Here is a 25939-nt window from a genome sequence, read left to right as displayed (position 1 = left end):
CTTCATAGAAGCCTCTGAATGAAAAAACAACGACAAAAAACTAACTAAACCAATAATAAATAAAATATAAATATGAACTAAATAAACTTGTTTATAAATATTCCATTGATAAAAGGGAACAAGTCAAAGGAATAGAATTTGCACCAAAGAATGATCTAGCTTCGTAAAGCACTAAGAACTTAGATGAGCTGCAGACATTTTTAAAACCCACACATCCAACACACACTCCCACGCAACCGTCTTGCAATGCTGAATGCTACTAAGTCCACCGAGGGCTTTGGAATAGAAACGAGTCTCACTAGGCACAGGCCCAAGGATGAGAAGCAACACTCAGCACCTGTGGCCAACAGAGAAGTGTGAGAGGAACAGATGGCATACCTGGTCGGATGGTAAGAAACCGATGGCATCAGCAGAACCCAGCAGACGCTTGCTTCCCTGTTCAACATCTCCTCATTTCCAAAGCGTCATCTCACTTCCCTTCTAAGTCAGTAAGGCAAATCTAAACTTAACCACAGGATTTCTCCTAAGAGAATTTCACACGGGGAAGCAAAGCGGGAGAGAGTGCCTTGGACTTAACCACAGGATGAGAGATTGCCAAGTGAGGGCGGAACAATTGGTTTCCAAATCAAGAATGTCAATTCAGGGGTTGGAGCAGATCAGGGGAGAGGGGGAAGCATATGAGAAAAGGCTGGATCCACTGTGGACATGAAAATTGCTGCAATAAAGGTTATGGCATTGCCTAAAACACCAGACGCAATATTTAGAGGAGATACCTCTTTCTTCATAGAACAGTTCAAAGATTGGCTTCCATTTCCAACAGAAATTAGAATTGCCACTATTTTTAAATTTTTCTGAAATTTAGGTTTTTAAGATAGGTAAAGATTAAACTGATGGGCTGTTTAGGTAACACCTAACCTCAAACAAAACCACCTGTTTTCATTTCTTCACTTGGGCAACTGAGTATGTAACTAGTTGAATTTATATGGAATTCAAATGTCAAGTTCATAAGACCAAAAAAAACTGCACTAACTTATGTATTTATATAGATGTCACCACATTAGTCTGTCCTTCTTTTACTTATCAATTAAAAAGGAGAGAAGGTAGCTATTATGCAAACTGCATTTTATGTATTCAGTGAGGTATTTTAATAAAACTGTACCTCCAGAACTTCCTAACCACCAGGCACTATTCTATGGGAATATTCAATGAGCTGTGACTTAGAAAAGCAGCCAGCTACTGCTGGCCAGGCCTTTTCTACAAAAGGGCAAGATCCCTAAGGGACCCCCTTCCTGGCCGCACAGGTGCTGACATGCCCTTGGAACTGTCATTAACTCACAGTGCGAGCCTATTTGACAGCACACTGGTAGTCAGGAAATGTGCCTGCACCCTACCCTCTTCATGAAAACAGTGGTCATTCTCATCAAGTGGTGCTGCTCAGGAAATGGTTCCTTGACCACACAATGTATAGGAAACACATCTCAGTTGACTGGAGGTTTTATTCAATTATTACACTGTGAACTTATGAGTATTTATAAATGTATTGATAATAGCATGAAATGATTTATTGGTATATACTCATTAAAAAAACCACTTTCCAACTCACTTTCGGTTTGGGAATTTTACTTCAAGGCTTCCCCTGTAAACCGGAGAAAGGCTCTTAGGTTGCTGGTGAGAGGACTCGCCTAATTGACTACAGATAATTCGCAGCTAACTATGAGTTAGAGAGCTTTACATACCTCTGCTCAAGAAAAAAGCGTTCTCATCTTCCTATTTCACAATTCATTTAGCAAGACAAACCAGAGACATTCAACTCCTGGTAAGTCATCTATTAGGTTGGTGCAAAAGTAATTGCAGTTTAAAAGGTTAAAAATAATTGCAAAAACCGCAATTACATTTACACCAACCTAATAGTTCAAAGAGCAAGGAGAATAATAAGTGATTGATTTTCAAACATATGTGGACTTTATAGTCAAGAAGAAGCCAGAAAGTTTAAGGAATAAACATATGTACCTAGTTGCTAGCCATTTTCTTCAGCTTGAAGTGACAGTCCTTACAAATGCTACCTGAAAAAACCCCGCAATGAAAAAAAAGCCAGAATCCTAACCCAAGCGACTCAAAAATCATACATACCAACACAGTGCATAAACGTTTTTAAGAACAGTCGCCAGTGGAAAGCTGACATGCCCAACAACCTTGAAACCATGGCACCGTTTTCAGTCAGTCACATCAATAATGTTTGCACAGCACCACTCCACTGGGGGTTTTTCTCCCTCCCCAGCCCTGCTCCAATATGCGTTTAAGTCCAGCACTACCCATCAGGCCAGGGCAGTGCTCGCCTCACAGCGGGGTAGAAGGACTCACCTCACAGAAGAGTGTAAGCTTGTCATCGGGGAGAAGCCCGTTGGCCTCATCCAGGAGAAAATCTCTGCGGATGAATTTTTTGAATCCCCAGTCTTTGCCTTGCACAAACCTATATGCCCGCTGACTCTCTGGGAGAAAAACAAAGCCATATTTAGGGTTACTCAAGAAACCAGCTCAGATCCACAGCTTGTCAGAAGTTGCTGGAGGTGCAAATGAAGACTCAAACGAAGAAGAGAACATTTACCCATAGCTTTGGTTTCTTCTCCCTTGGCATTCAGGATGGAGAATTTGAATTTTGCCCGAACTTCACTCTTTGGACAGCTGACCAGTAACAGGTAAAGTGACAGGTAATCTTTGCTTTCTTCATCTAGCCCTTTTGGGTTTACTCGCAAACACCTGCCCAAAACACATAGGAAAAAACAAATACGTAGAAAGCATCCATGTTTATAGGCTCGTGAAGTAATACAAGGGAACTAGAACATCAGAAGCAAGAGAGGGAGATGTTTAAAAAACAAACAAACCCAGGCCCTATACCAAGAGATTCTGATTCAGTAGAATAAGTACGAGGCAATCACTTTTCTAGAGCAGCCGGAGTCACCTTTTAAAAAGTAAATAAGAAAAACAAAGAAACATTTTAGAATCTGGCAACATACCCCTTATATCTCTGCCTTTTTTCTCATAATCTCCCAAGTCACTCTTTTCTCCCCCTAAAATCATTTTAAAAGTCAGCCTAGTTGTCTATTCTAATCCTCAATTTCAGGAAAGGCAGACCCTAATTTTGTGGGGACTCTGGCGAAACCATGAAAAAAAATGTCAGTGAGTTCTATAATATCATCTTGGGAGAGAAGAAGTATTCTAGAGAAATATGTAAATAGTATCTATTCTTTTACAGATATTTTATTAATCTGGCAATAATATTCTAAGATTAAAGTAAAGGAGGCAGTATAGAGGAAGCATAGATAAATGGGTAACTCCCATTACCCTGGGTAGAACTCCAAGCTAGGCTTCTAAATAGTCAGAAATGCCAATCTCAGAAATGCAGAATTACCAATGAATCAAAACGAAATTCAGACTGAATAGGTTCAACTGAGTTAAGTTGTAAATGTCATTAGTTGAACTGCGTGTGGTTCAGACATTGCTTCTACCATATACGATACATAGGCCATATGTAGCCTTAGGCCTTGCCAGTGTTACAGCACCTCTTTCAAACAGGTGGCCCAATCCAGTGCCTCTCTAGGGAGCGCATATGCCACTTACATCACTAAACATTGTGCTAAAGATGTGGATTTAAATACAATGCCTAAGAATAGGCATTCTCTCAGCACCTAGTAGTGTGATGCCTAATGCACACAGCCAATAAATGCTAAATGGAAACTGTTTAACTCTTCAGGGGGTTATCAGAAGTCAAAACTGGTGGTTCACAGACGTGTGTTCTAGTCTCTGCAGTGAGCACATGGTTGTATCCTTAGCTGCCTGCTCCTCCTCAGGAGAACTCATGGTTTGCATGGGACTGACCCCCACTCCCAGATCGTATTCCTCTTGCCACAGGGATTAACTGAGGAAACCCAGACCTTAACCAGTCAGCATATTAATTTTTGCTCCAAAAGACGCATTAGAACTGATGGTCTGGCCAGGTCTTATTTTCGGGGAAACATGGTAACATATTCTGGGCCACACAGTTAATTCAGAGCAAGCTCAAAGACTTCTGTTGGGTGGTAGTGGGTTCCCCATTACTAGTGGCAATCATCCTTCAACCACAAGAGGCATTAGACTTCAGATGTCCAACAGTGTGGAGAGCGGGGCGGAGCAGAGAGATGGAGTCCTTAATCTAACCACTGGGCTGCTGGGTCAAACTAAGCTTGAAAACCATCCTACACCCTACATTCCAGTTACACAAGCAAAGAAATCTTTATTGTTTAAAAACAGGCAATTTGAAAGTCAAGAGATTGTATGTTAAAATCTAGATTTCTTGCTTTTTTGAACAATCAGAAGATCTGGCAATGGTCAGTCCTTATTCACAAACCGCGATAGTCAGCTAGAGCTGAGGAGAAAGACACTCACTAGTTTGCCAAGAGGTCAGCACGTACACCAGACACGGGTATCATTTACACTGGCCCTCTTGACTCATTTACACCTGCGTTTATGGGCCCTGGTATACTCATTAACTGAATTCAACAATACCCAGTGAGCACCCGTGTGTACCAGGCACTGTTGTAGGCACTGGGGAATACATTCAAAAGAAAGCAAAGTCCCTGACTCCGAGGATCTTACATTCCAGGCAATCTCCCATAAAACCAAGCAAAACAGGCGACTGTTAGAAAAATTTTTATAGCTAGATGTATTCTTCCTCACCATTTCAGTTTATCATTGGCTCCTGATGAAAAGGTTGAACTTTTAATGACTTCACCCATTTCCTCCCGGCAAAAGCTAAAGTTATTGATGGTCCACATGTAGGAGAATTTCACTACCTTGATCTGTTGATAGAAAACCAGGAAGTAATTACAAAGGACGAGGGCAACCTGAAAAATAGGCTGAAGTTCAGATCATCGTTTCCCCTCCCTCTCGCTACATGACCCCCCACACACCCCAAAGAAGACAGCACCATTTGGCCAGCATGGAGGCTCAGCTTTTTCTCGCCTTTGGTCCTTCATCACACTTTAAGAAATATCACAGTGACCAACTGCTTTCATAACTTTTCTCAGCTTCTGAGAAACACTGAATGGAAAGTGAGAAAAACATGGACAGGGTTTGGAAAGCAGATGATAAAGCCATACCTAAAATGAGCGGCTCAGAGCTGTGTTTGACAATGGAGATGCTGACGCCACTACCTGGGGTAGTAAATCTCAAACCTAGTTTCCCTTTGAGTTGCCCAACAGAGGAACCCATTTCCATCAAGAAGGATGTATGCTGATCTACTTTCAAAGATTTCCCCTTTTCAACCTCCAGAGAAAAACTCCGGCCTAGGGTGTTCAGATTCTACTTGGAGAACCAAGGAATGGAAAGCTGACAAGTACCTCATCTATTTGCTATTTGGTAGTTACATTCCAGAAAAAGCAGGAAACCCAATGTAGAAAGAAATCTTATTCCTTTCACCCACCAAATCCTGTAAAGATGCAAGCTTTACAGGGTACAAACATGAACTTACCTGCGTGTAGCACCAGCTCTCAGCTACAGGGCCACTCGACATTTCTGCCGGAGGTGGAGGACTTGGAACCCTTGACATCGCCAGTTTGAAGGTTACACGAGATTTCCAAAGTCAGGGGACAAAGACTGCTATTCTCTCTTCACCCTGGTTGATCCAAGAAGCAAGAGTGTGTTTCAGATTAATTGTCAGATTTATGGCATACCATCCTATTTCTGTTTGACCTTCCAGAGACTAGAAATTTTGTCTCCTGCCTAGAATTCTCTACCTGTATCATTCAAATGGCTCCATAGCATTCCAATCCCAAATTTATATGTTAACCTCAGAGAGGATCACCTAATCTAATCTAGTCTCCTACTCATAATTATATCACCCTATTTTAATCCTCTGCACAATATTTACGTTACCTTACCAAATGAATGTACTCAAAGGGCATGTAAAGTACACCCAGGGAAAGGCTGCCTGAAGAGAGACGGCAGAAGTGAATGCCACACACAACTTTGCCACTGGCTCCTTCACTTGGGGCACAAATACTCTCCTCCTGAAGGACAATGACCTTGCTACCTCTCTAACTGCTGTCTCATCTTCTCCTACACTAGTGCAAACTAATGAAGAGTAGGCTTCTATTCCTCAACCAATTATTAGCTGCTCTCTTGAACAGCAACATTTACCCCTTTCTTAGATGTGTTCCTTTCTCTGCAGCATTAGAGATCTCGCCATCGCTATTCAGTTTTCCAGAATCTTCTCTTTGCTCTTGCCCTGTTTCCTGATCATTCTTTAATCACTTTTTGTTGGATTCTCTTCCTCCACTGTTGCTCCCCTCATTTTTTTTTTCAATCTACATTCTCTTTCATGACAATTTTATCCATCCCAACAGTGTCAAATTTCTGCCTTTATACAAATATTTCCCAAATCTCTTTAACTTTGACCTCTCTCGTAAGGCTCCGACCATTTTCAAATAGCTGCTATACATCTCAGCAGGTGATGCAGTAGCAAATCAAATCCAACTCAAAATTCTCCCCTCCAAGGCCTTTCTAAACACAAAAGCCATTCAAAAAATTGGTGAATTTGGTCTCAATTTTTAAATACCATAAACAAAGCCAAAAGACAAACTGAAAAAAAAGCTTGCAACACATGACAAAGGAATAATTTTATTAATATATGTATTGATATATAAATTGTTTCTACAAAATCAAAAAGGCTAACTACCCCATAAAAATATTGTTTACAAAAAAGAAAATAAAATTGCTCTAAAACATCTTACACCTAACAGACCAGCAAGAAAAAAAAATGAATCAAACCATGTATGAGGATATGGGAACTCTCATACACCGCTGGTGAAGCTGTAAATTTATACTAATTTACAGTCTCAGTTAGTAAAAAGTATATTTTGGATAGGAATTTGGCCATATCTAGTGAAGTTGAATATCCGTGTACACTAAGACTTAGTAATTCTACGTTTAACTATAGTATTGTGCCAGCTAGTGGTTGTCAGACTTGAGAGAGCATCAGAATCACCTGAGAAACAGATTGCTGGCCCCACCCTCAGAGTTTCTGATTGGCAGGTTTGGAATGGGCCTGAGAGTTTGCATTTCTAACAAGTTCCCAGGAGATCCTGGGAACCACATTTTGAGAACCTTTGTCCTAGAGAAACTGCATGTGGTGTTCACAATGTGGCACTGTTTATAACAGTGAAAAACTAGAAACAAACCGAGTATCTGTTAAGGAGGAGAAGTAACTAAACTGGGTTATTTGCATATCATGAAAAACTGTATTTCAGGATTTAAAATTAATAAACTAACTAGATCTATAGCACCATGCAGATGAGATCAAACACAATGCTAATGCAGAAAAGCAAGTTTGGGGATGTCACGTGTAGTACTTTATGCAAATTTAAAATTATATAATATTTACAGACATATGCATGCATAAGTAAAAAAGAACACTGACAAGCTATGTATCAGATTCAAGATGGGAGAGCAAGGGAGAAGAATGAGACTGGGAAAAGAATATAAGACATTTCAAGTTGATCTCCCATATTTCTTTAAAATAAGGATGATCTGAGGCAAATATGACAATACAAACGTCTGTTAGTTTGGGATGATAATTACTTGAGTGTATATTATTCTTTGTACAGTTTTGCTTTATTTTTTTAAATATATTAATTGTAGGAAAAATGTTAAGGATATGTTCCATTATATCACACATTGTCTGATTTATAATTTCCAAGGGAGAAATTTCTTTTCCTGCATACCTGGTTTGTTTTCAGCTATGGACAGACAATATGAATCTTATCATGTTGCCCTGTTTGCTTGGCTACTAGGAAGCCCTGAGACAAATTTGTGATCCATCTCTTGAAACTATAGCCTTATATGCTTAGTCTATATAGGTACATATGCTCTTTCTATAATAGTTTTATTACTTAATGTTGTTATTCCCTTTGCTATAATTCCCTCAACTGATTACTCTTTTATATGTTAAGCAGTTTTAGAAACTGCCTCAAATCATTTTAGAAAGAGGTGCAAATGAATATTTTTAAAAAAATCACTCAACTTGCACACATTCACTGACTATAAGTAATAATCATGCAGGGGGATTAATAAGATATAGTTGCACCTTCACAGAGTAATAATACCACTGGTATTACCAGAGTCCCCATTGGTTTCAAACACTATTCTACAGACATTTACAACTAAAGCATCCCATGTAATCACAGATGGAGTTAACACATGATGTGCTATTTCACTTAGCTAGCAAACGAAGCACTGCAGTGGCATTTGAGCCTCCCTGGTTCATGCAATTCATGATTCCATAACATCAAGAAGAGAGACCAAACGTTACACTTGATCACCTATGATCAAAGGAGGCTTACATTTGATGGAAAACACATTCTCACAGAACCGTTTATTTGTCTAGTAATGAATAAACGCACCTCAGACAGTTTTACAAATCCCAGTTACCACAGGGGCCAGAATGAAATTTCAAAATTCCTACTTTATGGGCAGGTTGGCAAAAAAGATGTGAATTTTACACATTAGCTAAGAACATAAAATTTGGCTCTGGAGGTGTGGAGTACAGGCTCAGCTCTACACTTAACAATCATAAAATACTGGTTTGAATTTATTTTGCAGTTAAAAAAATACTTCAAATTTATTTAACAACAATTTAAGAATTCTCTAAGTCTAAGAAAAAGACAAATTAAAAAAACAGTTTATTTTAATGGCTTAATTGTTGCTACTGAACCCATGGTCCATTATTACACCCAGAAAAAAAAAATACTACTTTGGTCTTGGCCATCTTTTTTCTTTTTTGCTTCTCACTTATTTTTTAGCCAAGTCCTTTTTTTTCCTTTAAATAATATCACCTTTCTTGCATTTTTTTTTTTTTTTAAATGTACAACCCAGCAGCTCCGAGGACTGGAGAATAAGCCTTAAACTCTGAGGGCTCTAACCACACAACCTGCTGAGCGGGAAATTGACTAGGACAGCACAAGTCTAATTAATTTCACTCATAGCAGGTACCGTGGACAAAGTGTTCATCCGCAAAGTAGCCTGGTGTTACATGAACTCTTCAGCGCTTCATGCCAACTGCTGCAGATACCCAGCGGGAAAACAATGTCAGAAAAGACGTCTATTTGAGGATCTGAAACGTCATGGTTTGAGAATCTTTATAGGAGACAACTAGCACCAAACCATATTGTTCCTGGCTTCAAACAAGTTACGACAAGACTGTTCAAGTTCTCTAATGAGAAATTTATTCTCCAAAGCTTAGCAAACTTCCACGTACGCTGACAACTCTGAGGGTGAACATATCTGTCATATACCACCATTTATTTTCCTGCTCACTCTATTAAATCCTGACCTGTGAGGTTACATCTCTTCTGAGTCACACCAAGAAATGTACTTTAAAATATCTCTGTTGATTGTAATACTGCTCAAATTCCAATGAAGGTAACGTCAGTTAGCAACTAACAACAATCTCTAACAGAATGTTTCCTAGCAGGTATTATGATGCACATATAATGCCTTCGATCAAACCTACACAGTGTATTTCTTTTCTGCCTTCTTTTACACTTATGGACACTTTTGTTCCTTAAAAGGAACTTGCAACTACTCTTGTTTGTATCCCCTGTACCACCTAGCTACAGCCTGCCTGGAACAAAACATTTGGCAAAAATACTTTGATGACTGAAACATTTATCCAGCTACATTCAAGTTTATTAACTTTCTGGTTTGTTTCTTTCACATATTTCTAAAAAAGCCCTTTGAACAGTGCTGAGTATATTAGATTTGCAATGTAATGAAATCATTAATTTGTTCTTTTGGATGAATACACACAAAGCCAAAAACTCCTAGCCTGGCACTCTCAAGTATCAGCCCTAGTAAAAGTAAGTTTTTCTACCAATATCAAGTATATATCTTCATTCTACATGGGGAAAAAGACTGGTTATAATTTCTTCCATTTTGACAACACAAATCAGTAATCTGAACTAAACTCTTACATAATTAGAATTCTTTCAGGATAGAAGATGAATTCCCTGTACAACAGAGGGAAATGTCGCAAAAGTTTAACCTGCAATATATGCAGAGCTAGGCTAGAACATTCTGAAAAGTGCTACACTAATAGTTTATAGAGTTATTTTTTATCTTTCTTTTATTCTCTATAAGCATTCTTCCATTTCAATCTAATTCAGTCATCCAGAGAATTTTTTTAAAAAAACCAACAACACAAGCATATCACATATGAATTAGCCTAATATCAACCAGCCTTAAGATTACAGGAATAAACATTGTGGAGATAACAGATTGAATGATGTAATTGTTCTGTAGGCCAAAAGCAGTCAAATATCGGCAATTTCACGTGGTTCAATACAATACACAAAACATGCACAAACTAGATAGCTAGAAACATAGCTTCTTGCCAAAGGATGGTTTGCTAGGGACTTTTTAAAAGCCTATCACTTTTTTCTTCTTTTGGTTTAAAGCCTTGTACAGTTTCCAAGTAAGGAAAAAAATCTCAATGTCATAACTATTTTAAACCTGAGAGACGTTTGCATTTTCCAAAACAGAAGATGCCAAAAAGATTGCTGACAATTAAGAGAGGTTGAGGAAGAAACTACAGAAAGACTTGGGAATACTCATTTTTAAGAAACTGATGTGACCTAAAAAGAGCGTTTGCGTTTCTTCTGTTACAGTGACCTCAATCACAGACAGCCCAGGAGGTCCTAACGTCTTTCTAATTACCCCAAGGATAGATTATTATAGGTCATACTGACTTACTCTGGTGCAAAGTTTGAATGACTTGAATATTTGTTATGGGTAAACTTTTGCAGTACAATCTAGTCTAACAAAATATTAAATGCACTTTTTTAAAATTTAGAAATACTTCTGAAAATGAAACTAAGAACAATCAAAGAGAGACCTCAATCAGCAAAGGAAAGATTGAGTTTTTCTTCTGCCTTTTATCAGGTTCATGCTTTATAAAATTTACAATTTAAAGACGACTGCTTTTTAATTGAGATATAATCTGACATATAACATTGTATTTGGTTTTTTTTTTAATTCTTTAAGAGGAGTTAGTATTAAGTGATTCTAAAGATCAAGAAGGAAAAAGTCAACAGCCTAACAGAAAAATGGGCAATGAACAGCCAACAGTTTACAGAAATGTAAATACCAATGGTTCCTAAATATATGAAAATACATTCAATTCTCATTCATAATAAGATAAATGCAAATTAAACTGCACATTGATTCACTCAGTGAATTGGCAAAGATCAAAATGTTTGAAAATACTTACCCAGGGTAAGAAGAACAGAATGAATAAGAAATGCATATACCATTTGTTCCAGCAATTCCACTTCTAGAAATTTACCCTACTGATATATTTAATACAACAAATATAATAGGTTTCTCACTATGACATTATTTGTAATCACAAAAGAATGGAAATAACCCAAAAGTCCATCAACAGATTGATTAAATAAATTATAATACAGATAGACAATGCAATAAGCATCTGTTAAAAAAAATGAAGAAGCTCTATTTAAAGCGGCAAAAATACTTGTTTCAAAATCTGTCTATCTAATCTATTGCATCTATGCATCTATCTATTCATCTGAAAAACTATACGAGACTCTAGGGACAGTGGTTACTTCCAAGGAAAAAAACTGGGTACTTGGTCGGGAAGAATTTCCATTGTATTCCCTTTTGTACTTTCTGAATTTTGAACTATGTAACTATATTACCTTTTCAAACAATAAATTCAAAAATTTTAAAAGGAATTAGTAGCATTTACAATTAATTTTTCGAAGTTATGAGATGGCTTGTAAATCAGCCCCTTATGAGAAACGACAGAACTCTTCCGTGGCTTCCAGTGCTACCCACATAAAATCCACCTCCTGTCAGGCCCGCCAAGCCCCAGCGCACCTCCCTGACCTCGTCTAACACTTACCCTTTCCAATCACCATGCTCAGTCACTCAGGCCTGTACTTCTATTTGGTGAACACACCAGGCTCTTGCCTCCACCTGGAGAGCTCTTTCTTCCCTCGAATCTTTTCATAGCTGGCTCCTTCTTGTCATTTAGATGTCCTATCAAGTGTAATATCCTCATAGAGGTCTTCCCTGACCACCCGATCTGAAGCAGCCTCAAATTCTAGCCTGTCCTTTTCACCACAGTACCCTATTTTATTTTTTTTCTTATTACCATCATCTGAAATTATCTTGTTTTGATTTTACTTGTCGATTGTCTTCCCCACTGGAAGTTAAGCTCAATAACAGAAGAGCATCCCCCTGTGCCTAATGGTACAGCAGGCACTCAACAAATAATTTGTTCAATGAAATTGTTGTTGAATAACTAGACTCACTGTCATATTTTTCCTTAATGAGCTCTAGTTAAAATGTTATTGGGAGTTGCTGAATGAACAACAGCTCTAGGAACCCAGGCATACTTTTAAAACAATAGGTTAAAAAACAAACAGACACCAAACAATCAGTTCATCTCACTCCAATTTTAAAGAATTCATTCAATACATTCCAAAACTACACTCTTCGTTGATTAAAAAAAAAAAAAAAAAAAATCCAAGAAAATTTGAGAGAAAAGGGAAGCCTACAGGGCTAAATGGAAAGGTCCTGAACCCACAGACAACAGTAATACAAGCACAGTTTTTCAAGTTAACTTTTATGTAATAAAATATAATGATAAAATGAGGCAGATCCACAGCATTTACTTAGGTTTGACCTACAATTTTCATATGTGACACAGGGTTTGATTCCCTTAAAATTAACATGCAGAAAAAAGATAAATAACATTAAATATACACATACACGTGTGTGTATATATATGTGCGTGTGTGTGTATATATGTTTGAGAATACACACACACACACCCCTTTAAAATCTGTCTAGATACATAACTAAGTTTTTTGTATACCAGGCTAAGATGTAGAATTTATTTTCTGCCACAGCCAAATAATTATCTAATTAAGAGCTGAACTGTTCTTACAACTGTAGTATACAGGAAAACTCAGAAATGAGTACAGTATTATGTATGCATGTCAATACCTTTAAGATTTTTCCCGTTTACAGATACCTCCTAGGCAAGCATGGACTCTGATTGTGAGGATTAGCTATGCTTTCCTACATACAAATAGCTATTTTTCCTTCTCCTCAAAGTGTTATAAGATAGGTTTATAGACTAGCTTGGCTAGTAAGGCTCAGCCAGACAAAGCCAAGATGAAGATGAACAAGAAGGTGCATGAAAGAATCTCAAGTCACAGAAAGCAGTGGGATAACCAACAAACTGCTCCTGACTCCCAAACCTGACTGTTTGCTGGCTGTTTACCGCCTTACTGCCCTTTTCTACGGGTTATAAATAACTACAAAGTGTCCTTGTCCCCAAGGAGACCTTAGCAGCCGGCTCAAAAATATAGAATAATTCTCCCTTTGGATGTACAACTTTTCCAGGTAGAAGACATCAAAGAGCAGAAAAATTTATTGCCAATTTAAGTTAAGGGCTGGGCAATCATTCCCTTCCATTGAAAATTATCCATTATGTAAGAGTTGTTGACATAGACCTATTAGCGTAATTCCCTACCCAAAAAATATGTCCAGGGAGAATGTAATGGATGCTCTGCCCCGAATGCAGAGGCCTATCCTGGAAAGGGGCAGATGCCACTCAACGGCCTTGTAGGATTACACCTCCTTAGACCTTAAAAAAACTTTGAGTTTTGGTTTTGCATTTTAATTTAGGCACAAATGACTACTGAACTAAACACATGTACAAAACAACATCGGAGGAAAAAGTCCATCTCCACTTGTATGGAGGCTACAGCAGAATAAACCACGGTTGCAAAAAGCACAGGTTGCACAAGGCCCGGGTCAACACCATCAAGGGACGTGCTGCTCTTGTTAATTATAGAACACCTGCTGGGGAAAAGAGAAACTCCTCCAACTGCTTTAAAAAAAAATGAAAAGAAAAGGCAGATAGGGTTCATCAGATTAAGCTTCTCCACACATCACTTTCAAAATCCATCATTTGGGAGATGTCTGAAATGGAGCCACATGGATCCAAACAAGCAAACAAACCTGATTACAAAGGGGCTATTTCACTTCAAAGTGGATCTCAGTTCCAAAGGAAAAACACCTTCAGAGATGAACTTAGATAGGCAGAACCAAATAATCAGCAACTTCTCTCTTCACAAATTATAATAATGTATTGATTCCACTGAAAGGCATAGCGAAAAATCTCTAAGGCCACAAAGAGCAAACTTAAAAAAGATGAAGATTTTAACACATCCCACGTGTTATCAAAGATTTCTCTTAGGTTAAAAAATTTTATTGTAAAACAAGAGCTGGAACAGAATTTTAAAAAAGAAAAAGGAGGAGGAAAAGAGGGGGAGGAAGAGAGGAGGGAGAGAAAAGGAGTGAGAAGAGGGAAAAACTGACTTATGGCTAAGAAGATTCTATTTATATATAATTATGTTCCCAAAGCTGTTTGAGAGGTTATAGTTTTTCACCCTCTCCCTTCCACTAGAACTATGAAGAACCTTATAAAATCTGAATAGTAAACAGATGAAAGGCTTGGCCGTAATACAATTTAAGCGTGTCCAATCTGCAAGGAATTGAAAAACAGAACAGTCATTTTATGAAACAAATAGGGAGAGGTTGCATAACCCCACAGGGTCCTCTGGCCTGAACAGAAGCCAAAATCAACATGCAGTTCTCTTTGGTCAGCTATACTTTAGTCAAGGCATTTAAAAATATTTCTTGCTAACACAATTTGGCTACAAAAAGGGCCCAAGGAATACATGTCAAAGAAGAAAGTCTAAATTGGTCTTAAGGTATACAATTTGGAATAAGTTCATTAACTTTTAGAAGCTGAAAAGGACCACCTGCTCCAGAGGACTTGGTATTCTACATAGGCAACCAATTCTCTGCAGCATTAACTACTGTAATACCGTCTAGCTTAAAAAAAAACGTTTTTAAAATATAGAATTCAGTTTTTTCAGGAGACACTTTTCTTTAAGAGACACCTAGACCTCTCTCTAACTATGAGAGATCGAAGTATACGTTAGTTTAATCTTCTCCTTTATAGTCTTAACTGAAGAAATCTGATGACTGTTTACATGGACCCATGCTCCTTGCCCAGCAAATATTTGCAGAAAATAAATTTTCTTCTAAAGTTATTAAAAATAAGCCAATTTTTATAATATGTTAATGTTAAGGTTCTAACTAAACTAAATGGAACAAAGGATGGGCAGGAAGTTCTGTTTAAATGTTCATTCCAAAATTCATGATGCAAGGAAAAAGTAAAACCACACAGGCAGACAAAACAGGGGAAATTTAGACAGAATGTCTTAACAGAATTTCCTGGCTCCCAATGATTTGTCAGAATTTATAAGATTAAAATGCAGTAACACCTATTTTACCCAATAAAACACTGTAAAAACACACACACGCATTTGAGGCAAGAACCTCATACCACAAAGTAAAAGTTTTAAGATGCTAGCCAGAATGGTAGAAAGATTTTTTTTTAAGTTACCCCTAGCAAGATGGGCTCTAAGCTACATACACAAAGGCAATCTGTTCAAAATCAAACTCCTTTTATAGAGTAAAATGAAGCCCATGACTTGCTTTAACGTGTCTTCTTGTATAAACTGCTATTTGAATTTCCCTGAAGTTCTTTTCTAGAGAGAAAAATAACCTTACTCGAAGGTCTCAAAATCATATATTATCAACTGTTGATTAAAAATTTAAATCTGAACATCTTTTCTCCCCTCCATCGTCAGTATAAAGCCTAATCCTACACACAGTAGTCACCAGAGAAGATCGGAATAAGTAACTCTGGTTTACTCCAGGGAAGAATACTGAGAATAAAACTTTTGAAGGAATTTACGAAAAGTGTTTCTTTCACAGTTTGTAATGCTCATTATTTAAAATAAAAAAACCACTTTACATGCTTACCTTACATGACTTTCAACTTTACATACCATTTGCACTGAAATGAAACAGTAGATTGCACTCAAGATGCGCATTTTTAAAGTCATGGTAAATAGTTCTATGCATTTCATTCTGCCTTTTCCCTCATTATCTTAAACTATGTTTAAAATAAAACTATGTAAAAACTCACCAAGTCAAGTCAGTAGGAAGGCTCTAATTTGTCTTGTCTAACAGGAAATCTCTGTTGGAAATAGAGATGAAGAATCAGACTTAACTAGATTCTGAATCTCATACATTGGCTATTCTGAAAAGGTGAAATCTTACAAAAGCAGGTGATACATTTGCTAGGATTTACAAGTCAAAATTACCGTTCTTATACTGCAGGTCTTGAATGCTTTATTTTTCAGTCATCCTCAAAAAGATATTTAGTAATTAAAATCAGCAAAATCCAAACTAATTCGCCTATGAGTGCAGCAAAAATGAAATAAGTGGCTTACCCCATGTCAACAAGAGGGGAATGATCACTTTTGCCAGTTACCTCCCAAAATCTTGAAAGAATTACTATGAAGTTTTTATGCAAAAATACCCTTTTCAAAAAGTGCTCTGTGGGTCAGCTACACCAAAGCAATGCATTCAAACAAAGCCACGTTTCCTATGGTTTTGACAGCTGCCACACTGAGGTTCCTGTTGAAGCCTGGTGAGATATCTTGGCTAAACACCACCACCACCACCATCCTATTAATCTACTACCAGATCCTACAAAGTGACTCAAACCAGAAACAGGGATAAGAGTGGGTGCAAGGCTGCTAAGAGTCTAACGCAGGCGAAAATTCTGGTGTTATCTGTCCATTTGTGGGAAAATGAAGTACTGGATACATCCTGGGTAATTGTTTAAAAAAAAGAATCTTTTCCTGAAAATGTAAACACTATTTTTAACGGGTACACTAGTACAAATATGCTCCTCTTAGTTTGGTAAATGAAGTGTGGTTACTACCATGTTTCCCCGAAAATAAGACCTAGCTGGACAATCAGCTCTAATGCGTCTTTTGGAGCAAAAATTAATATAAGACTGGGATATAATATAATATAATATAATATAATATAATATAATACCAGGTCTTATATTAATTTTTGCTCCAAAAGATGCATTAGAGCTGACTGTCTGGCTAGGTCTTATTTTCGGGGAAACACGGTATCAGCAATGGGATGAGCCCTCACCAAAAACTGTCCTAAACGACTGACATTAAAACAGGACAGTTTTCATCAGATTTAAGTCAGGTTGAATTCGTTTAACAAACATTTACTGAACACCAACTGTGCAACGCATTCTTTGAGACATAGTTAAAAAAAACAACAACAACAAACAAACAAAAAACACCAGACAGGGTTCCTGGACCCTCTAAGGGTAGAGACAGATAAATGCCTTTAAGGCTTCATAAGTAACCACTCCTGTGGCAGAAGATATCAAAGAACTCTAACAAATGAAAATGCTCTGAAAACTGTAATTCTTAAAGCAGAAACCAATACCTATAGTCCTTTACTCTCTAATATTGTTTATCAAATTTAAGATTTTGGTTTCTCAGTTAATTTGCTAGAATGAACATTTTTAGGGCCAAAGGATTAGGAAAATTTGAAGAGTCTGACAATACTGGGAAGGACTGGGAGGAACAGGGATATTCTCATGCTGTTGGTAGGAGGACAAATGAGTACAACCACTTTGGAAAAACAGTTTATTATCTCATAAAACTAAAGATCCACTCCCCAATGTGGCTCAGAGAAACTCCTCCTGCACATTTCCATCCGCACACATAAAAATGTTCATAGCAGCATTGTTCATCCACAGCCAACAACATCATCAATAGCAGAATGGCTACATACATTGCGGGATATTCATATAATGAATGGGATGCTCTACGGCCATGAAATTAAACAAGTTCTACATAAGGTCATGGATGAAAATTACAAACATACTGTTAGGTTCTGAAAGAAGACACAAAAGAATACATACAGTATTATTCCACTTATATAAAGTTCAAAAACAGACAAAATTAAACTATAATGGTTTGCAATGAATCCTAGGTGGCAAAATCACAAAGAAAGCTAAGGTAATGACTGTCACAAATGTCAAACTAGACAGCTTCTTCTGGGTGTTAGAAATGATATATTTCTAGGTCTTATTGGAGGTTATATAGGTACTTGTTTTTTATAATTAGTCTTTATACAGTTATGTTTTGTGTCTTTCTGTTAATTTCATAGTGAAAATATTCAAACATACGTTAAAATCACCAAATAGAGTGTTGACCTTAGAACAACACAGGTTTGAACTGCATGGGTCCACTTATACGTGGATTTTTTTCAATAAATACTGTAAATGCATTTTATGATTTTCTTAATAACATTTTCTTATCTCTAGCTATATAATTTTACAATTTATTGTAAAAATACAGTATGCAATACATATAACATGTAAAATATGTTAATCAACTGTTCATGTTCTCGGTAAGGCTTCTGGTCAACAGTAGGCTATTAAGTGTTGGGGGAGTCAAAAGTTATAGGCATATTTTCAATTGCATAGGGGGTCAGTGCCCCTAAACCTCGTGTTGTTCAAGAGTCAATTGTGTGTGTATGTATAAATTGTATACACAATGAATGTATAAAACTTATTGAATACTTATTATAAATAATACATATTTATTTCCTCCAATGTCTAAGGATAAATACAATGTCTTGCACAGAATACGCCCTCGATTATTTTTTTTCCCCAAGAGAATTCAGGATGAAAACTTGGTTAATAGATCAGGGCCACTCAGGAATGAATACCTATAGACAATCTCTCCTACTATATTTCCTTTTGAATTTATATGCAATACCTAAAATCTGTATCTCATGAAAATTTTCTACTGACACAAACGTTTAAGTCTATGTATGAATATTCACCAGGATCCATTAGCTAATAGTACCTGAATTATTACAAGAAATAAACAGAAGTTTCTGAAAAGGCAAAGCCAGGATACAAGTACTTTTTGGTATTATCATTTTAGTTTTGGGGCCTCTGAGGACTTCCCATCTCAACTCTGTATAGAAACCGAAGTCCTTACAGTGGCTGAACAGGCCCTGCACAAGCTGGACCTCATTACCTCTCCCGCCTCATCTCCAATTACATCCTCCTGAGCTCACTATGTTCCAGCCACACTGCCCTTCTTTGCTGTTGTTCCTCAGACAGAATAGACTTGTTCCTGCCTCAGGGCTCTGTACTTGCCCTTTTCTCTACCTGGACAACTCTTCCCTGAGATATTCTCTTGGGCACACTCCCTCACTATTGTTTGGTCTTTCTGCAATAGTCACTATCTCTGTGAGGTCTTCCCTGACACCCTTCAAAATGTCCTCTCCCTCCCTCCCTCTACAGCCCCAGTTATTCTCCTTCTCCACTATTTTTTTCTATAGCACATAAAGTCACCTACCATACCGTGCGTATCTGGATGTAAGAAGGCAGACTCTGTCTGTTCTGCTGCTGTACCCAGTGTCTGCCACATGGAAGGCCAGAAATGATTAAATCAATCTGTTTCTTTTGGCCTTCCATCCTTGAAAGATTAGACAGTAACTCCATACATTCAAAAAACAGTATTTCCCTTCTGTATATATGTCCAATTTATTACCAAAGTTTGTTTTACTAACAATTTCAGGTTTATGTTCTTATTAACATTAATGAGTCACAGGTAGGAATTAAAGTTGATACAAACTATATTCTCTTTTCCCTGACAGAAAGTGCAGTGCCTGTCTTAATACCAACGCTGGCAGCGCAGTCTCCTGTCCTGCTGCTCGAGCGCACACTGGCGGGACCACTCTGGGAACTACTTGACAAGACGGAGCAGGAAGACTGAGCGATTGCTTCCTTTAGCTATACTTTTCGTGATTTTTAAGTTTTTAAAAAATGAACATGTTTTATTTTTATAGTCAGAAAAAACAGGTGTTTTAAAGAAAGAATTATGCAAACAAAATATAATTTCAAGAAGAAACTTCTTTACATTGTATTGTTCCCACAGAAACAATTAAGGCTTCTGTTATGTATCCAGATAAAATAGCCCAAGAAGGTAACTAGAGTTAGAAAAAAATAATTTTTGACTTGGGAACTAAAAATTTGTATAGCAGTTTCCAGAGTTCAAGGGAAAACAAAACCCCATTGTGTTAATGTTCCACATAAAAAACAATTGTATTCCAAAAAAAGATTTAAAATAGGAATATTTCTCCACAGCATAAAATATGGGACTGATGTAATAAAGTGCTGGCAATGAACCCTATTCAAACTTAGTGATTACAACAGCAGAAGGAAGACAGTTCACTAACCAAAGCTACCGGGTGACATGAGAGACTTCTGAGCACAGAGCCAGAACATACTTTTGACAGATTACTTTACCCAAGCTAATGTCAGAGTAAGCCTAGATCCAAAGCTGACTTTCCCACCACAACACTTATAACCTGAACTATATCCTAAGATATAATAAATCTGAAAGAATATACACAGCCATCTGATTTTCTACAGTTATATTCATTACTAAGATTTCCATTTTAAGGTCTTATCAATTGTTTTTTAAAATACGTAACACATAAATTCTTCTCAAATTTTTAAGATAGTTGATATATTCATGAGGTGAATATATCATGAATATATATTCATATATGAGGTAGCTGCCCAAACTAGTTAAGGAATTCCTACTTAAATACTTGCAGCAGGCAGAGTGTATTATTAGAGAAGAGTAACAGTTTTCACTTTTAACACTTCAGCATTCCAAGTGCTAAAAGCTCTGAATAGGACCCATGTTTACAGAGGAAAAAAACATGGAATATGAAAATTTTAAATATACTCAGATTCATGATAATGACTAAAAGTATAGTGGATTAAGGACTCTAGAAAAAAATTATAAATGAAAACCACTGATCATTAAAACATATGGTCCCCGAACAAAATTTATTTGTAATAATTTTATTCTAAAGTGAATTGAAGGCTTATATTTTTGAAATGCTTAATTTGGCTAAGAACGCTCCAAGAAACTCTTTCATAAATATCAGCTATGTTTGAATTATGCTGAACTTACAAGGTAACACAAGAATTGCAGGAACTGGAGAGCACTAAATAGGCCTTCATTTAGCGGGCAGGGAGTATTCTAGGAGTTTAAAAGTAGTAAAAGAGAACTTAGAAGAGAGAAGGGGAAAAGGTGAGTAGATACTGACATTTATGAAAAACAGCTATTGGATATGAGACAACAAAAACACAAAATATTAAAATGCAAAGGCTGCCAAATTTATCAGATTCCAAAGATAATCCATAGGAAAAGAAATTTTCAGAGATTCTGGCTCTAGCAAAAGGCTGGCATTCCAAGATGTGGAAGATTTTCCTCATCCCTTCCCCTCCCTCAAATGGTAACTGTGAATACCAAAGTGGTGGACCAAGTGGGAGAATTCAAGTAAGGTATTTAGAACAAAATCAAACCTCCAAAGCAAGAAAAAGGAGGAGGAGGAGGAGAAAAACACAGGGAGGTATATGTATGAGGTTTCTGTTCACTAGAGTTTTCGCTGTAATGGCAAAAAAATGAAAACAGTTTACATATCCATCAAAGGGGTTTGGCAAAACTGTAAAACAGTGAAATAAAAATAAAACAGCTAAAACGAGGGACCTAGATCTATGTGTATCCAGATGAACAGATGTTGAAAAATAGGAATAAATGAAAAAAGTGACTCCCACAGAATTTATGTATGTATTTATACACACACATTTGTACATTTCACACACGCTGCACTGAAAGAATGCACACTAAATTCATGGTAACAGGTTGTCTCTGGGGCGTGAGGGAGAAAGAAAGAACTGAAAAAGTCAATAAAGAGGACAATCTCTAATTTCTGTTTGGCTTTTTTTTTTTAACTTTTCAAAAACAGTGAATTGAGAGGGAAAATTAAATTAGAAAAGCTTTTTAAAAAAGCGGCATCAGAGCAATTTTGTAAATAGACAATAATGTAATCTGAGTCAACCGTTCCCCCGGCCCCCACCGCAGCCAATGAATTCAGTCCCGATCTTCTCAATAATGGAATATCTAGCATTTTTTGGTAAAATATTTTTCCCAGTTGATGGGAGTTACAGAGCACTGGGGTTACTCGAAAAGGGAGGGAGTAAATAGACTGATTTCATATACTTCAGTAAGAAAGTATTATTTTAAATAAAAATAATAGTCATAGTAATCCAGCAGATCTTCAAAAAGAACTGTAAATATTCATAAGGAACCATGTTTCCACAGAGCACCTTCTCCATCCTTTCTAACCTAACCTCTATAGAACCTCTGTTCTGTTCTACCTTCTAACTTGAAGACTCATCCTCCATCTTTCCCTAATCTTACTCATTCCCCTCTCAGACCAATCCCTCCTTCTTTAATGACCTGAAATTTTAGTACCTCAAAATTTAGTACTTTTTTTTAGAAAGAAAAACTTGAGGCTTTTTGAAATGATTTAATAAGCTTTTTCTCTTTCAAATACGTTTTTCCCTCCCTCTTCCTTTACTTATTCCATCCCGGTTTTTTCCTTCCATTCTCTTGGTAACCCAACAGTTGCTTTTCAACTGCTAGCAAGCCTCTGGCATGTTTATACTTTTCATTGCTTAAGGAAAAGATATTTCCAAGTAAACCAAACAAAATCCCACAGAGCAAAGGTCAAATAAGGGGAAAAAAATAAAGTAAAAAATACTAACCATATTTTGTTGCCTTTCATTTTGGCAGTATGGCTAGGGATAAAGTTCTAACTACCAAATGAGAGAGCAAAACCAAACTTGCTTGTACATTTTATCCTCTTTATAGCATTTAAATGTATCTGGAGTCTTGTCACAAGGCACTTGGGTTAAGAATAATCAGGCCACTTAGAATAGGTCTGTACATTTGAGAACTACAACCTACTAGAACCATAACCTCAAGATTCACAGTAGAGGTACAACCCATGCACCCTCACTCCCATCCTCTTGGTCTTCTTTAAAAAAATTTCCAAGTCCTTTGTGTTAAGTGCTTTATGTTACAGAAGCATTCTCTCACAGTAGCAGTATCAAGTGCTTCAGTCTTCAAAGTACTTCGACATTCACCATCTTATTGAGGATTTTTAACAGCTCCTCATGTGACACATGCAGGGCAAATATTTTACAAATAAGGGAACAGAGGTTGCGATCTGTCATGGTCACAGGCTATTAAGGGGTTTGAATTCCGAACTCAAGTCTTCCAACTCCTAATCCACTACTTTATAATTCTTGTGACTAGGTGATTCTAGACCAGGTATGGTCTTTTATTGAACATGTAAAAATTGGGAAAATATTTGATAAAAGACACATTCGTGTCCTTAGCTTTCAGTTCCGATTTCATTTTCAAGTGGCAACTGTTGAAAAGTACGCTCTTTCATTCTAACAAATTCTAAGCGCCATTATTAATGCAGACCTGGGCGAATCGTTGATAGGCTTATGTCTACTTTTAAGACTGGACCATGGGAACAAATCATATGTCCTAATACTTTTAGAATGACTTTCCATGCTTTAGTACCTAATCATCATTAATTTTTTTAAATAAAATGTCTACTGTTCTAACATGCCAGAGTAATTTTTCAGTCTGAGTTTCTGAGAAACCAGTGTCTTTTCCTCTACAGATCTCTCTCCCCCATTAGCCACAAGATTACAGAATTAAAAAGCACAATTTCTATCATTTCTTAATTATATTCATTTGAAATGTCTAACATGACTAGAATACTAAATGGCACCATCTTCTACCCAGTTGTTCAACCCTGAAACCTATCTTCATAGCCCATCTATCAGCAAGCCCGGTCAGCTGTACTGCTTCTTAATATAGTCCACATTTACCCATTTCTGTCTAATTTTATCCTTTCTGTGCAGTTTTCTCACCCAAACCAGTGTTAACTGGCTTCTAATTGATCTCTCAGCTTCCTCTATAGCACAATCTATTCTCCACGTAGTAGCCACAAGGAACTTTTAAAAAGTAAATCAGATTGTGTCACTCTTCCACTTAACCACACTCAGGATAAAATTCAGTGTCTTTACCTGACCTTATAGGCTGGCCCATTATACCAAATTCATCACCTACCTCTATTCCGCATCACCAACTTCACTCCAAACACACTGGTGTTCTTTCTATTATATAAATAAGCCACGCCTGCTTTCATCTCAGGGCCTTTGACTGTCGCCCCTTAGCCTGAAAGATCCTGCTAGATATTTACATTGCTTGCTTCTTGTTACTTAAGTCTTAGCTCAAAAGTCACCTCTTTTTCAAATAATGCCTTCTCTGACCACAGTCAAAAGTAGTAGTCCCACCCCACCGTCTATGTATTTGTTTTATGTGAATTAATCCTGCCCTGTCTATAGTCTGTGGCCTGACCATCTTCTGAGTGCACTTATAATACAGACATGCTGGTCCTGCAAAGCTGAAAACCAGCACCTCATCGCTGGGGGACTCTGCTGATCCATGATGCCCAGTTCAAGGTCAGAAGCAGCCCCCAGTCTTTTTCTTTTTAGCATCTAACAGAAACTCTCTTAAATTTTCTTTTTTCTTTTGAGTATAAAATTTTTACACAAAGCCATCATTAATCTTTGAAAATTCTTATTATATCCACGTAGGCTTCTTTTTACAAATTATAATATCAAGTTTCTAGACTCTGTTATTACTTTTTATTTGCCTTAAAGAAATCACTCCTTTTTCTGACCACTAAAGCCTTGCTCTACAGTACAGTTTACTTTCTAGCAATTAAACAATTGATCATCATGGGACTGGGGCTCTGGGCTCTGTTTTCTGAGATGGGATGTTGGCTTACAAACAGAAAAATAAAAGGTAGAGATAAGAGCATTTTGGAGATGGAAATAATAATAATACCAACAATTTTAACAAATGTTTTATAGGGTGATAAAAATCAAGCAAACTTGCTAATACTACTTAATTCTTCGGGAGTAAAAGACTTCAGTGATCTGAATAAAGGGAGTTCTTTGCTACCAGGCGACTACTCTGAGGGCAAGGGGCTTGGCCGGAGCCTCCCGTATTTTGTCTGGCACACAGGGGTGGCTTCATAGACATCTGGAGAATACAGAAATTAGCAAAATAATTCTAGAGATGTAAAAGGTCTTAATGAACACACAGTCAAATGACTGTGTTTTATAGACCAGAAAATTGAACCCTAGAGCAGCACAGTGGTTTGTGCAACGTGATACAGTACACAGGAGGCCAGGAGCAGAGCTAAGACCAGAACGCAAGTTATTCTACTATCTCCCTATATTTACGTTGGAAAAAGCAGATACGGGGCTCAAGAATTTTAATATGCGTAAATGAAAGATAATGCACTGGTGAAAAACAATCAAACTGTAATTAAGGGAATTGCATTCAATAATGATTTGGAATGCAGAAAAGGACCTCGAGGAGGCACTGTGGTTACCCATTACGTAGTGTCCAAATGGACCAACCAAATTCTTCTCTCCGTTATCAGAAAGGATACTGGAAACAAGTAAGAAAACACTGACGTCCTCCCACCTAGCTTTCCGGTCTTACCTTACGTAACTTCAAATGAAGTCAACTTTCAGACTACCCAATTCCATTGCTCAGCCTACATTCACAATAGAATTCAAGTGGCTATACAAACTGGATTCCTCCCTAAGGATGTGGGGTTACAAAGATAAATTTGCAACTCTATTTGTTCTTGGACCTCTATAACCTTTTCTCCCGTTCAATTCAACCATATTTTTATTGATTAAAACTTCACAGACATGACTTACCTCTGATCCTCAAGATGTGAAAAGGCTCTTTTATTTCCTGAAAACCCTTTCCTTCAAAAAGCAAAGATTCATCTTATCAGCCTTATCAAATTATTATCAAGTAAGTGCCCGTTTTGAGAAAGGTCTATGGATTATTTAAATTTTGGAAGACTAGTATTCCCCACCTATACAAGTAGTAGAATCACAAGCAAAGATAGATTTTTATCCTAA

The 25939-nt window shown here is 37.2% G+C and overlaps 1 protein-coding gene across 4 annotated transcripts in view; it reads right to left on the bottom strand.

The window, feature by feature from the left end:
• The window catches only part of SPOP (speckle type BTB/POZ protein), a 62835-nt gene that overhangs the window by 13787 nt on the left and 23109 nt on the right, over positions 1–25939 (bottom strand). The window contains exons 2-6 of one of the 4 annotated variants that reach the window (XM_019740625.2): positions 16130–16180; positions 5507–5650; positions 4714–4835; positions 2606–2757; positions 2362–2489 (exon numbers count right to left, since the gene is read on the bottom strand). In XM_019740625.2, coding sequence (XP_019596184.1) covers positions 2362–2489; positions 2606–2757; positions 4714–4835; positions 5507–5584 — 480 coding nt within the window. In that variant the 5' untranslated portion in view covers positions 5585–5650; positions 16130–16180. The remainder of the gene's footprint in view (positions 1–2361; positions 2490–2605; positions 2758–4713; positions 4836–5506; positions 5651–16129; positions 16181–25939) is intronic. The other 3 variants (XM_088802213.1, XM_019740626.2, XM_088802214.1) reach the window with 3 other exon arrangements.

This window comes from Rhinolophus sinicus, chromosome 12 (assembly GCF_057876585.1).
Source record: "Rhinolophus sinicus isolate RSI-liver-muscle chromosome 12, RSI-T2T, whole genome shotgun sequence".
Taxonomy (NCBI): domain Eukaryota; kingdom Metazoa; phylum Chordata; class Mammalia; order Chiroptera; family Rhinolophidae; genus Rhinolophus; species Rhinolophus sinicus.
This window is presented reverse-complemented; position numbering and strand designations above follow the sequence as displayed.